The 14,832-nt window shown below is 37.1% G+C and overlaps 1 protein-coding gene across 1 annotated transcript in view; it reads right to left on the bottom strand.

Annotated features, from left to right (window-relative positions):
• Nucleotides 1-298: 298 nt before the first annotated feature.
• The window catches only part of NUP155 (nucleoporin 155), a 60,924-nt gene continuing 46,390 nt past the window's right edge, over nt 299-14,832 (bottom strand). Inside the window, exons 30-35 of the mRNA XM_080804114.1 lie at nt 14,067-14,180; nt 13,222-13,342; nt 12,241-12,351; nt 9,445-9,581; nt 3,310-3,416; nt 299-2,756 (exon numbers count right to left, since the gene is read on the bottom strand). Coding sequence (XP_080660240.1) covers nt 2,618-2,756; nt 3,310-3,416; nt 9,445-9,581; nt 12,241-12,351; nt 13,222-13,342; nt 14,067-14,180 — 729 coding nt within the window. The 3' untranslated portion in view covers nt 299-2,617. The remainder of the gene's footprint in view (nt 2,757-3,309; nt 3,417-9,444; nt 9,582-12,240; nt 12,352-13,221; nt 13,343-14,066; nt 14,181-14,832) is intronic.

The following is a 14,832-nucleotide window of genomic DNA, read 5'->3' as shown; positions in this document are numbered from 1 at the left end:
CACTTAACCAACTGAGCCACCCAGGTGCCCCAAATTTGTTGTTTTTTTAGAGATTTTTAGTTATTTATCTGAGAGAAATAAATAGGGGGAGCTCCCAGAGGGAGAGGGAGAAGGAGAAGCAGAGTCCTTGTTGAGTAGGGAGTTTGGTGCGGAGGTGGATCCCAGGACTCTGGATCATGACCTGAGCCCAAGGCAGGTGCTTCACTGACTGAGCCACCCAGCGTCCCCCAAAATCTGTTTCTTAGGAAAATGAAAGTTTGAAGAGTTTAAATGATTAACCAGAAGACTCAAAAATATTCTGGAAAAAAATTTTATTATTAAGAGAATTTAAATGAAGAAACTGATAGAAAATGAAAGAAAATTATGTGCCCTTTCAAGACCTTTACATTCAGTATTCCAGTTCTTCATTTTCTTGATACAACTGTATCACTATCACAATTTTTCCTCTCATGAATAAGAGGAAAAATGAGGTGGGAAGTATCCTGAGGAATAGAATGAGCAATCTGTGAATCCTGAGACTGAAATTAACTACATAACATAAATGTGGAGGAAATGCATGTGATCAGCAGAGAAGTGTTCAATGAAAAAGTCACTAGTAAGTCACATATGTTATAACTAAAGAAATGTTGAACATAATCACATGCATTTCACGGTCAATATCCCATACCTTGGGCAATTACTCAGAAATAGGTTCTTCTCTTCTTTCCTGACCATTTTGCCAAATGAAAATGACCTATCTAAAACTATTATGTCACAATCAAGGTCTTCAGTGACTCATTGTTGCCTACAATGAATGCACTGTTTCATAAATAATGTTCAACTTATTATTCATTGCCTCTATATGTTTAATAGTCACTATAAAGAAATAATGTGTTGACTAAACACCAAGTACGAGATATATTAATACAGTGGATAAATGTCAAGAACAATGCTACTCCAAGCTTGATCCACTGACCACGAGTATCAGTATCACATTAGAAGTGGAACATCTGTTTTAGCAGGTCATCCAGGTGATTCTTATGAATTAAAGTTTTAGAAACACTGTTCTAGAAAGCTTAAAATGCACTAATTTCTCTTAGGGATCTCACCCCTCCCCAAAGGTATGGAAAACATTTGCTGCGCAGCTAGAACTGTTAAACCTTCTCAAAAGTGCTCTGTGATAGAAAGAACAGGGTTCAGATTTCCGACTCCTAAGGACCATTTAGCCATGCTAGCTTATAGTCCTTTTGAAAGATGTAGCTTCAATATCTGAGTTGAGGATATTTAACATAACATATATATTAATATACTTGTGTGTAAATGGGCTTAAAAAGTACATATATATTGTAGAATTGGAGTCATGGCTAAATACCATTTAAGCAAGACTTTCATTTTAAGGAGATGTAACAAAATTTTAAGTTTATAGAGTTAACAATGCATAACTTACATTCATTTTACATATTCAAAAAAACTAAACGTAAGGAACTAAAAGCTGAAAAATATGAGAGGTAGTGGTACCTAATGAGTGACATTTTGATAGTCTATTAAATACTATGAATTAGATTATAGGAAAAAGGGAACTAAATTCTAAGAGAATAAATACGAAAAGGTCAACCCATGACCTTGGGAAAAAAGAAGGGAAGGAAAACTATTTTCAAAATGTACTATAAAAATTGTTAGACATGCTTCAGTGACAATAAGTAGAAGGCAATTACTCTTGATGGCATAAAAGGTGAGAGGAAAGAAGTCCATGTCCTCGCTTTTTTGTTAGTCCTGGCCATTCCTACTCTATTCTCCTTCCTTGTTGTTGCCATGACTTGGTTTAGTTATTCCAATTTGCTGAAGACTAAAATCTACATCACTAACAATTTTACTTTATATATTGTGTCTTGGGTAAAACTTATTTGTTGTGGTTACTGATTGGGAGGAAAAAGAATCAAACAGGGAGCAAATTCCCAGATGATGCTTCTATGCTGGTTTGGTGCACACACTTTGAGAACCACTGCTTTAATGTGGTCAGTAATCAGTCACAAGGACTGGTACGTAGACACTAAATGGAAAACAGTATCACTCTGTGTAGGTTTTTAGGACATAAAGTATTAGTTACACGTTTGCTACCTGCTCAAAAAATAGCCAAGTATATATTAATCTTTAAGAATTACAACTGATAGAATTAGCAGTTGGAAGAAATTTCTTTCCAAAGATGAACCCAAACCTAAATAATTTTTTAAGAGACAGTGTTTATTTGCCTATATTAGGACTGTTGTAGAATCCAGTGTTATGGAACTTGCTCAGCTCGCCTATTTAAGTTTTGATATCAATATCCTTGGACTAACTTGAAAATGAATAGTATAAATTCAAAATTTCTGCCTTCATTAAATTAAAAATAAGAATTTCTAAATGTTTATCTTTGTGTTAAGATCGTAAGTAATCTTATTTCACTTTCTTTAACCTGATTATTAAAAAGCAAAATAATAATAAAAAATAATTCATCTGGCAAATGTACTGTTTGTAGCTATTGCCACTTATTTCTATTAAAATTGTTCTTAAATTCTTAAATTAGAGCACCTGATATCCGGACCCAGCTGAGCTTTTATTTTACAGATTAAAATGCATGGACGACAATACACTACAATAATTAATGAAGCCGTTCTAGTTTAGCCTGTAGAGATTTAAAATTTCCCGTGATGGCTTGTACTGCGACTGAAGAGCTCATGGACTGAAGCTCAACCAGATAACCACAAATGGCATCCAGGCACAGATTTGTAAATCTTCTCCTGTAAAGGAAAAGATACCTGATCAACTGTTGATACGTTTAGAAACATTTCCTCCTTAAGACTTCTCTCCAACTTTTGCTAACATTACTATCTTCCCAGAAAAAGCAAGGATCATATGATTAAGTAAATGGTAAATCAATGAAAACAGACAAGAAATGCAGGGGGAAGGTGAATTACCACATGACCACCATTTTCTTTTGGGAGATTATTATAATGGGAAGGAGACAACAGGGATGACTCTTTAAATTAATATTGAATTATTTACATTCTTTTGGTCTTTTCAAACAAATATACCTTGAAATGGCCAATAATCTCATAAAGACATAATTAAACTGAAGGAGTTTAGAAGTAATTCATAAATTACATCATTTACCTATAGAAAGTATTCAGAACAGGGGTTGAAAAATGGAAAAAACTCTAAACTTTCATATATGTTAACTGATACCATTCAAATAGTAATTCTCCATATCTTCCCCCATCTAACTTTGTTGTTCAGATACTTACTAGAAACATTTAAGGTTTTGCTATAATGCAATAGCTAATTCATAGTTACCTCTCACAATTTAAAACCTGGCTAGGATTCTCAACATATCTTGCCAATAGTACATGTATACAATCCAAAAGGTGCAGTGGCTTCTTCATTCTGTTCCAGAATGGATCCTATAAAGAAAGCATACACCATGGGTTCTAAAGCAAACTGTGTCAACTGATTTTTCAACCATTTATGTTATTAGTTAAACCAGTCTTCAGAGTCCCAGGCAAAATTTCTCAATACTAAAATAAGCATTTAATGCAGGAGCACTGTGACAATGGGTGTGCTGATGGTTCTCACTATTCTGAGGGCTTCCTGAACAGCATGGGGGGAGATGCCCTGTTCCAGGCAGAGAGAGTGGGGTGGCACTATTTTCCTCCTTGCTACAAATACAAAGACTTCAGAGATCACTACAGTGGCCCCCATTGGAGGTGGGGTTGCTTACATCAAACCCCACCCCTTGTGGTGCTTATTTACTGGGAATGTTCTGACTCTGCGCCAGTGTGGCAGGTCTTTCCCCCTGAAGACCAGCACAGGAAGCACCCCTGCACCAACTCTAATGCTCACAGAGTGCTTCAAAGCATCACCTGAGTACCGGTAGAACTAGGACTAGGCTTTAGTTTTTTGTTGTTGTTGTTAGTTTGTTTTTTCATTTCCTTTTCTCTTGTGTGGGGATTAGGCTTTTCACCCCCCCTTCTTTTTCCTTGGAATCAGGCTTACAGTTTTTTGATTGTCTATTCGATTTTTGGGGTGGGGGTCCTTTTCTTTTTCTTTTTTGGAATAGGCCTTTTTTTCTTCTTCTCTTTCTTTTGTTTTTCTTAAGATTTTTATTTATTTGAGAGAGAGAGAGAGAGAGAGATCACAAGCAGGGAGGAAGGGTAGAGGGAGAAGCAGACTCCCCGCTGAGCAGGGAGTCTGATGCGGGACTCAATCCCAGGACCCTGGGATAGTGACCTGCACCAAAGGCAGATGCTTAACCAAGTGAGCCACCCAGGTGTCCTGACAAACTAGATTTTTAAAAAATTGTATTTTTAATTATTTTTTTTCTTTTAAGATTTTATTTATTTGACAGAATGAGAGAGCATAAGCATGGGGAACAGTACAGGAAGAGGGAGAGGGAGAAGAAGGCTACCCCCAAACAGGGAGCTTGACACGGGGCTCGATCCCAGGATCCTGGGATCATGACCCAAGCATAAGGCAGACACCTAACATCTGAGCCACCCAGGCACCCCTGACAAACTAGATTTTAAACCAAAGACTAATAACACATGATGCAGGCACTATATCATAATAAAGGGGTCTATCTAACAAGAAGATCTAACAATTGTAAATATTTATGCTTCTAACTTGGGAACAGCCAAATATATAAACCAATTAATAACAAACTTAAAGAAATTCATTGATAGTAGGGAACTTTCACACCCCACTCGCAGCAATGGACAGATCATTAACGCGTAAGATCAACAAGGAAACAAGGGCTTTGAATGACACCCTAGACCAGATGGACTTAACAGATATATTCAGAGCATTTCATCCTAAAACAGCAGAATACAGATTTTTTTCAAGTGCACACAGAAGATTCTCCAGAACAGATCATATATACTGGGTTACAAATCAGGTGTCAAAAAGTACAAAATGACTGAGACCATACCATGGATATTTTCAGACCACAATGCTATGACACTTGAAATCAACCACAAGAAAAAATTTAGAAAGACCACAAATAAATGGAGGTTAAAGAACATCCACTAGGGGTGCCTGGGTGCTCATTCAGTTAAGTGTTTGCCTTTGGTTTAGGTCATGATCTTGGGGTCCTGGGATAGAGCCCTGCAGCAGGGAGCCTGCTTCTTCATCTCCCTCTGCCCCTTCCCTCCCCTTGAGTGCATGCACATGCTCTCTCTCTCTCTTCTCTCAAAAAACAAAACAAAACAAAAAACCTTAAAAAGGAAATAAAGAACATCCTACTGAAGAATGAACCAATTAACCAAGAAATTAAAGAAGAAATTTAAAAAATACATGAAGGCAATTGAAAATGAAAACACTGTGGTCCAAAACCTTTGGGATGCAGCAAAAGCTGCCATAAGTGAGAAATACACAGCAGTACAGGCCTACCTGAAGAAGCAAGAAAAGTCTCAAATATACAACCTAAACTTACACCTAAGGGAGCTAGAAAGGGAACAGCAAATGAGGCCTAAGTAAGCAGAAGAAGGGTCATAAAGCTAGGAGCAGAAATAAATGATATAGAAAAAAACCCAACCAGACCAGATCAATGAAACTAGGAGGTGGTTCATTGAAAGAATTAATAAAACTGATAAACCCCTAGCGAGACTTATCAAAAAGAAAACAGAAAGGACCAAATAAATGAAATCACAAATGAAAGAGACCACAATGAACACTGCAGAAATACAATTATAAGAGAATATTATGAGGAATTACATGCCAATAAATTAGGAAATCTGGAAGAAACGGATGCATTCCTAGAAACATATAAACTACCAAAACTGAAACAGGAAGAAACAAAATCTGAATAGACCCATAATCAGCAAAGAAACTGAATCAGTAATCACCAAAAATCTCCCAACAAACAAGAATCCAGGGATGGACGGCTTCCCAGGGGAATTCCACCAAACATTTAAAAAAGAATACCTATTCTTAAACTGTTCCAAAAAATAGAAACGAAAGGAAAACTTCCAAACTCATTCTGTGAGGCCAGTATTACCCTGATTCCAAAACCAGATAAAGACCCCACTAAAAAGGAATATTACAGGGAGCTCCAGGATGGCTTAGTGAGTGGAGCATTGGACTTCTGATTTCTGCTCAGGTCATGATCTCAGGGTCAGTCATGAGACTGAGCCCTGAGTTGGGCTCCATGCTCAGTGCAGAGTCTGCTTGTCCTTCTCCCACCCCTCTGGTACACTCTAAAATAATAAATAAAATTAATTTTTTAAAATGGAGAATTACAGACCAATATCCCTGATGAACATGGATATAAAATTCTCAACAAGGGGCTCCTGGATGGCTTGGTCAATTAAGCAGCCAACTCTTGATTTTGGTTCAGGTCATGATCTCAGGGTCTCCGAATCAAGCCCTGCATTGGGCTCAGGGCTCAGTGCTCAGCTGGGAGTAAGCTTGACGATTCTCTCTCCCTCAGCCCCTCCCCCTGCACACACTCTCCCTCTCTCAAATAAATAAATAATTTTAAAAAAACCCAATTCTCAGCAAAATACTAGCTAACTGGATCCAACATTACATTAAAAGGATTATTCACCACAACCAAGTGGGATTTATTCCTGGGCTGCAGTTGTGGTTCAATATCCACATATCAATCCATGTGATACACCACATAAATAAAAGGATAAGAACCGTATGATGCTTTGAGGTGCCCGGATGGCTCAGTCGCTAAGCGTCTGCCTTTGGCTCAGGTCATAGTCCCAGGATCCTGGGATTGAGCCCCACATCGGGCTCCCTGCTTGGTGGGAAGCCTGCTAACCCCTCTCCCACTCTCCCTGCTTATGTTCCCTCTCTCGCTGTGTCTTTCTCTATCAAATAAGTAAATAAATAAATAAGAACCTTATCATGCTCTACATACAGGCAGAGATAGCATCTGACAAAATACAGCATCCTTTCTTGATAAAAACCCTTAAGAGCGTAGGGATAGAAGGAACATACTTCAATATCATAAAGACCATATACAGAAGACCCACAAGTAATATCATCCTCAATGGGGAAAAAACAGAGCTTTTCTGCTATGGTCAGGAACAAGACAGGGATGTCCTCTCTCACCAATGTTGTCTGACATAGAACTGGAAGTCCTAGCCTCAGTAATCAGACAACAAAAAGAAATAAAAAGCATCCAAATTGGCAAGGAAGAAGTGAAACTTTCACTATTCACAGATGACATGATGCTCTGTGTAGAAAACCCAAAAGACTCCACCAAAAAATTGCTAGAATTGATACAGGAATCCAGCAAAGTTGCAGGGTATAAAATCAATGCACAGACGTCTGTTGCATTTCTATACAACAATAATGGAGCAGCAGAAAGAGAAATCAAGGAATTAATCCCATTTACAATAGCACCAAAACCATAAGCTAGCTAAGAAGAAACCTAACCAAAGAGATAAAAGATCTGGACTCTGAAGATCACAGAACACTTATGAAAGAAACTGAAGATGACACAAAAAAATGGAAAAACATTCCATGCTCATGGAATGGAAGAACAAATATTGTTAAAATGTCTGTATTACCCAAGCAATCTACACATTCAATGAAATCCCTATCAAAATAACACCAGCAATTTTCACAGAGCTAGAACAATCCTAAAATTTGTATGGAACTAGAAAAGACCCCATATAGCCAAAGTAATGTTGAAAAAGAAAACCAAAGCTGGAAGCATCACAATTTTGAACTTTAAGCTCTATTACAAAGCTGTAATTAAGAAGACAGTACAGTACTGGCACAAAAGCAGATACATAGATCAATGGAACGGAACAGAATGCCCAGAAAGGGACCTGTAACTATATGGTCAACTAATCTTCAACAAAGTAGGAAAAAATATCCAATGGGAAAAAGTCTCTTCAACAAATGGTGTTGGGAAAATTGGGCAGCAACAGACAGATGAAGCTGGACCACTTTCTTACACCAAACAAAAAAATAAATTCAAAATGGATGAAAGACCAAAATGTGAGACAGGAATCCATCAAAACCCTAGAGGAGAACACAGGCAGCAGTCTCTTTGACCTTGGGCGCAGCAACTTCTTATTAGATATGTCTCCAGAAGCAAAGGAAAGAAAAGCAAAAATGAACTCCTGGGATTTCATTAAGATAAAAAGCTTCTGCACAGCAAAGGAAACAGTCAACAAAACTAAAAGGCAACGAATGGAATAGGAGAAGATACACGGAAAGGACATATGCGATAAAGAATTAGTATCCAAAAATGTATAAAGAACTTATCAAAGTCAAGACCCCAAAACAAATAATCCAGTTAAGAAATGGGCAGAAGATAAAAGAATGGCTAACAGACACATGAAAAAATGCTCAACATCACTCATCATCAGGGAAATACAAATCAAAACCGCAATGAGATATCTCCTCACACCTGTCAAGAGGAAACACAGGTTCCTAAACAGGAAATTTACATGCTCTACAAAATAACATCACAATGCAGTTTTCAAGGATGTTCAAATATTAACCATGACCAGATAAATAATCTAGAAACCACATAATATTAAATGCTGTACATAATATTAAATGCTTATTTTACTTATTTTTTTTTTATTTTCTTCTTGTCAGCTGTGATACCTCTTTTGCTTTAAACCTATGCAGACTTAGTCTGATATTATAAATAAAGACTAAACCAGTAAACAATCTTAATTCTCATTCTGGGTAACCAGACATGAGCAGGTTATTTATTTAAAATCTCTGCCCTTGTCAGATGCTCATTTCAAGGTTTAAATGAGATACACAAGTGTCTTGTAAAGCACCACATAAATGTTTTGGTAGTGCTACCATAAGAGACATCATATAGGTCAGCAAGGTTTCATTTGGATCTTTTATCTTAGGATAAAAATGATAAAATATATAGTCTGATAAGGTTCAATATGATCAGAAAGTTTTTTTTTAATTAAGAATTTTTTTGATTGAGGTATAACCGACACATAACATCATATCATTTTCAGGTATACAACATACGAGTTGTTATGGGAATCAATATGGGAAATGATAACTATACTAAGTCTAGTTACCATGCATCACCATCATAGTTACAAAGTTTTTTTCTTGTGGTGAGGAAGATCTTTGAGCACTGACATTTTAGATGAAGTTATAGGGAATAAATACAGTATTATTTTGCTCTGATAAAACAAATGGTGATTCTTAATGTAATGGGTTTGGCCTATTCCACCAAGAGTAAAGAAAATATGTTTACTAAGAAATATTTGCTTTTTATCATGATATATGGCAAAGCAACTCATTATCAGTTTTAGAAGTCTAAAGTATGATAATTTCTTATATTGAACCAGTGAAGCATATTTCTCAAGTAATTTTTATCATATGATGAGACACTTTTATAAACATACAATCAAGATATTCCCCTTTTATCTAGAAAAGGTTTAACTTTAACTAAATAAATTATTTCATTTTATTTAATATTTTTCTTACCCGTGACTTGAACAAGTGATCATATACTTCTAATAGTCTAGGTAATGGCACTCCAATTTCATTCATTGTCTGTATTACAAAACCTACATCCCAGTTCAAAGTACAAACTTGCTGTTCTAAAAACTGCACAATAAAATCTGGAGAGAGAAAAAGATCAGAACTTAGAATTGTTAACTCTCCCTCTCACCCCAGCTTATTGAGAAAAAATAGCCAAACATTACGTAAGTTTAAGGTACAGAACATGAAGATGTTATACATATATACACTGTAAAGTGTTTACTCCAGTAAGGTTAGTTAACAGGTCCTTCACCTCACATAATTACTCCTTTGTTGTTAAAGCATTGTTAACTCCTGGGGAGCCTGGGTGGCTCAGCTGGTTAACTGGCTACTTTCAGCTCAGGTCATGATCTCAGGGTCCTGAGATTGAGTCCCGCATGGAGCTCCCCGGTCAGTAGGGAGTCTGCTTCTCCCTCTGCCCCTTCCCCCTGCTTGTGCTTGCACTTGCTCTCACTCTCTCAAATGAATAAGATCTTTAAAAAAAGAAAAGCAATTTTCAAAAAAAATTTTTTATAAAAATAAGTGATATATCAGAATATGCAATATAGAGACATAAGGTAGATCAGTAATTGCCTAGGGCCGGAGAGTGGGAAGGTATAGGGAGTGACGGCTATTAGGTACATGGTTTCCTTTGGGGTGATGAGAATGGTCTAAATTTAATTGTGGTGATTGTTGTACAATGATGAATAGGCTACAAAATTTACAGCTATTAGGAAAAAAACTACATTTTGCTGAGTTTGGAAAATACAGAAAGGTAAAAGAAATAGAGACCATTCACAATCCCACTACTGGAGAGGACCCACTGGTATTTCTTCAGTATCTTGATATATTATATACTCAATTTAACAGTTTTTCAGAAAAGAAGGGTTACTGCATCCTGATTTTAGAAATATTTAATGTGTTTTTTAAGCACATCCACCCCCTCAGATGTGTAAGTTATTTATTTGATGGTTCTAATTTTGGCCCCATTCTCACTTTTTACTACCTATCATATCACAAATAAGATTGTAATAATAACAATCACATTCATATTTATGATAGTCAAAATCTGAGAATGACCAAGGTGAATGTCCCCAGGCAAGAAGAATCACTGAAAAGACTGCCACTGACTGAAACTGCAACTACCCTAGAATCTACCATACAAAAATTTTGCATAGGTAATTAAATTCCTAAAAACTCTAAACTTGCTCTAGTTTGCAGCCCCTGGAGCTTGTTTGACATTGAAAGATGGACGAAAAAAGAAGTTAAAAACGGGCCTCTTCTACCTTAGACAATTTAAGCCAAAGCAGAAATACTCTCTAAAAAAATTATGTATAATGTGGCCTTTTTATTATTAAAATTGTTAAGATTTTATTTTCTCTTTATTTTTCTCATTAATAAATAGCATGGCAGTTTTACATACTACACTTACAAGAGAAAAGGGTATGAGTATAATGACTTGATTTCCTGACATTTCCAGGAAATAAATTGTAAATCAGAGATGGTCTATAAAAGGGCTCTATCCTCATTAAATAAACAAACAATTTAATGTTATGTTGTGAGCATTTTCCTGGTTCTCAACACTTTTCAAAGACCCTAGGTGCTTAATGTCTTACTTTATGGATGTATTTATGTTGATTCTATTCTTTTATTTATTTATTTATTAAATGAAAATTCTTTTTTTTTTTTTTTTAAAGATTTTATTTATTTATTTGACAGACAGAGATCACAAGTAGGCAGAGAGGCAGGCAGAGAGAGAGAGAGGAGGAAGCAGGCTCCCTGATGAGCAGAGAGCCCGATTCGGGGCTCCATCCCAGGACCCTGGGATCATGACCTGAGCCGAAGGCAGAGGTTTTAACCCACTGAGCCACCCAGGTGCCCCTCTTTTATTTTTTTTTAAGTAGGCTAAAAGCCCAGCATGGAGCCCAACATGGAGCTTGAACTCATGACTCCTGAGATCAAGGCCTGAGCTGAGAACAAGAGTTGGACGCTGAATCAAGTGAGCCACTCAGGCACCCTGATTCTACTGTTTTACAGCTGAAGAAAAACATTATACACTGGCAAATGGCTAATAATTAGAGTCATATACATAACAATTATAGTAATATAGTTGATTAAGGGGTTCAAAAAATTGCATTTTGAACACAATTATTTGCTATTTAATTTTTTTAAAGATTTACTTATTTTTCTGAGAAAGAGAAAGAGTGTGAGCAGGGGGAGGGGCACAGGGAGAAGGAGAATTCTCAAGCAGGTTCCCTGTTCAGTGGGGAGCCCAGTGTGAATCAGGGCTCTATCCCAAGACCCTGAGATCATGACCTCAGCTGAAATCAAAAGTCAGCTGCACAACCAACTGAGCCACCCAGGTGCCCCAACTATTTGTTATTTTAAAGAAAAATGTGTCCTCAATATAATAAGAGGAGTTGAAGCAATCACAGATTGCCCATGCAGGAAAACAATAATTTTTCTTTCCTCCTTAAAACTTGTAGAGGGTTACCAACAATATAATCATTAGTAAGGTCTGTTAGCACTATCCCCAGATATGGAAACTCGCAAGGTCAAAGAAAGTTCCTTACCTAACTACCAACAAATTCTGCTATCTTTGGAAGTTTTTCTTTCTGGAGAGGTAGAATTACACTACTGAGCTAAACAGCAACAAAGACACAATTCCACTCTGAAGAACATCAATTTTTTCCATGTCAGTGAAGAAAACCATCAAAACAAAACAAAACACCCATGATAGCACATAAGATTACTGCTTACCTAAAGGAAAGAAGCGAGGTGTGCCAGCGTAAATTTTGCCCAGGAGCACAACCTTGAGACTGAGGGCATGCATTCTATCTGAGGAGCTCAGCGCCACGCTTTCATTCAATTCTGCAAGAAAAAGACATGCCATGAGAAACCAAATGGCTTTTCATGTGAAATGTTTAAATTGGATATTTCATTCTATTTCAAGGTAAAAAGTATCCTACAAATGATATTCTAATATAATGAGCAGATACTGTGTTTCTGTTAGTGTCTGAAATACTTTTGTCTTAAATAGGACACAGGTTATGGGATTCTGAGGAAAGTGTCTCAGAATCCTTTATTAAGAAGAACAGCCAGGGGCACCTGGGGGGCTCAGTTGTTAAGCATCTGCCTTTGGCTCAGGTCGTGATCCCGGGGTCCTGGAATCGAGCCCCGCACCGGGCTCCCTGCTCAGTGGGGAGCCTGCTTCTCCCTCTCCCACTCCCCGTGCTTATATTCCCTCTCTCGCTGTCTCTCTCTGTCAAATAAGTAAATAAAATCTTTTTGTTTTGTTTTTTTTTAAATATTTTATTTATTTGATAGAGAGAGACATAGTGAGAGAGGGAACACAAGCAGTGGGAGTGGGAGAGGGAGAAGCAGGCTTCCCGCTGAGCAGAGAGCCTGATGTGGGGTTCAATCCCAGGGCCCTGGGATCATGACCTGAGCCAAAGGCAGACACCTAATTACTGAGCCACCCAGGTACCCCTAAATAAAATCTTAAAAAAAAAAAAAAAAAAAAAAGAATAACCAAAAAATAACTATCCTTTTCTCAGAGTTTTCTCCAATATCAATTGAGGTCATTCTCTACAGGACCACCCTCTGCCATATCCAGGTACCCTCCACTTAGGTATATTCAATTTTCATGAGCTCTAGATATATGAAAGCCACTAATAGCTTGCATTCCTCTACCAACTCACTAAATAATGTATGCTAATATACCTGTAAGTGAGCACTTACCTTTCTCTATGATATCTTGCCAAAGTGTCTGCACCAATATAGGGTCTGAATAACCAGCACAATGAATTATTGCAAGTTTACACTCTGCAAGTTTAAACGGGTCAGCAAATTCCCCATAAAGCTGTCGGAGAAAATGCCAACATTATACATACAACCAGAGGTCAAGAGTCAGAAATTAATAGTGATGCACTCCTTGAAAATTAAAAATGATCAAAGATTTTATCCAAAGTTCCTAAATATGATATAAAGATGTAATGACATGCAGCTGGTCATAATTCCAGATTAAGAATGGCAAAGGCTTGGTAAATTCATTTAAATAGATTTCAACATGTGTGCCTCCCCGGCCCCCTTGGCTGGCAGGGAGATACTGTAATAACATGTCTTTTATAATTAGCACTGTCTAAACCAGGGTTTAAAGAATCATGGAAACACAAGTCTCAGGGTGCTTCACCGTCCTTGGAGAAATGTCCAAGAATTATTGAAAAAGGGACTGCTCTGAAGTACAGAGTGGGAGAGGCTCGGAGAGATAAGCAAAGATAAGTTACTTCTCTAAGACAAGAAGCAGGGCCATAAAATAAATGGCAGGAGTTTTAACAAAGCTTGGTGTGAGGCTGATAAGAGTCTTGATAGAAAATGTCCTGGACAGAGCAAGTTAGCTGTCCCTAAGAGTCAGATACCACAGTAGTGATCTCTCAGTCCAGTGACATGCTCCCCAGGATGGGTTATCTTAATTTTGTGGAGACAGATTAATCTTTCTCATGAAACACAAAGTAGAATGCAAATGAAACAAGGAATTTGTAGGTATTAGGTGACTGCTAAAGGAATTCAACTTGCTTTTTTATTACCTTAGTTATGTCCATTAGCTCAGAATCCAGCTGAGAAATTGCATCCTGTACAGAAGAATGATGGGAATACTGTCTTTGTAGTGTCTCTTGTATCTGAAGCTGGATCCTAGCAACCTAGTTTGGATTAAAAAAAGCAAGTCTTAAGTTCTTGATGATAAATCAACAAGTACTTGAAGGAATGATTCCTAGTATCTGACTTTAAGTTGGTTAAAGTAAAAATAATGTATAAATAACAGCATAGTGACTATAATTAACACTATATCGCATATTTTAAAGTTGTTGAAGAAAATAGATTGTAGAAGTTCTTATCACAAGAAAAAAAATTGTAATTATGTATATGGTGATAAGCATTAGTTAGATTTATTATGGTGATCATTTTGCAATACCTAAAAATACTGAATCATTACACTGTATACCTGAAACTAATATAATGTTATGTCAATTATACCTCAATAAAAAACTGTACAAATGAAGACTTCTATTGTAACAAACTAGCAGCTCTTCATCACAACACAAAAGATCTCATAGGAAGTATACTATGGCAGAGAGCCTTTGCTGTCACTGTAATACCCATCTCTCCCACGACTGCAGCCAGAAAATGGCTAGACCATATTTTCCAACCTCCTCTGTAGGGAGATATGGCCATAAGACTAAGTTCTCTTTAATGGACTGTAGGTGGCTATAAAGTATGTCACTTCAGGACTGAGGTCTTTAAGAAAGTGAATGTGCTTCTTACATGTGATTTTTTCTCTTACTCCCTCTGACA

Source organism: Martes martes (assembly GCF_963455335.1).
Source record: "Martes martes genome assembly, chromosome: 5".
NCBI classification, from domain to species: Eukaryota; Metazoa; Chordata; class Mammalia; order Carnivora; family Mustelidae; genus Martes; species Martes martes.
Note: the sequence above shows the minus strand (reverse complement) of the source record. Positions and strands in the feature narration are given on the sequence as shown.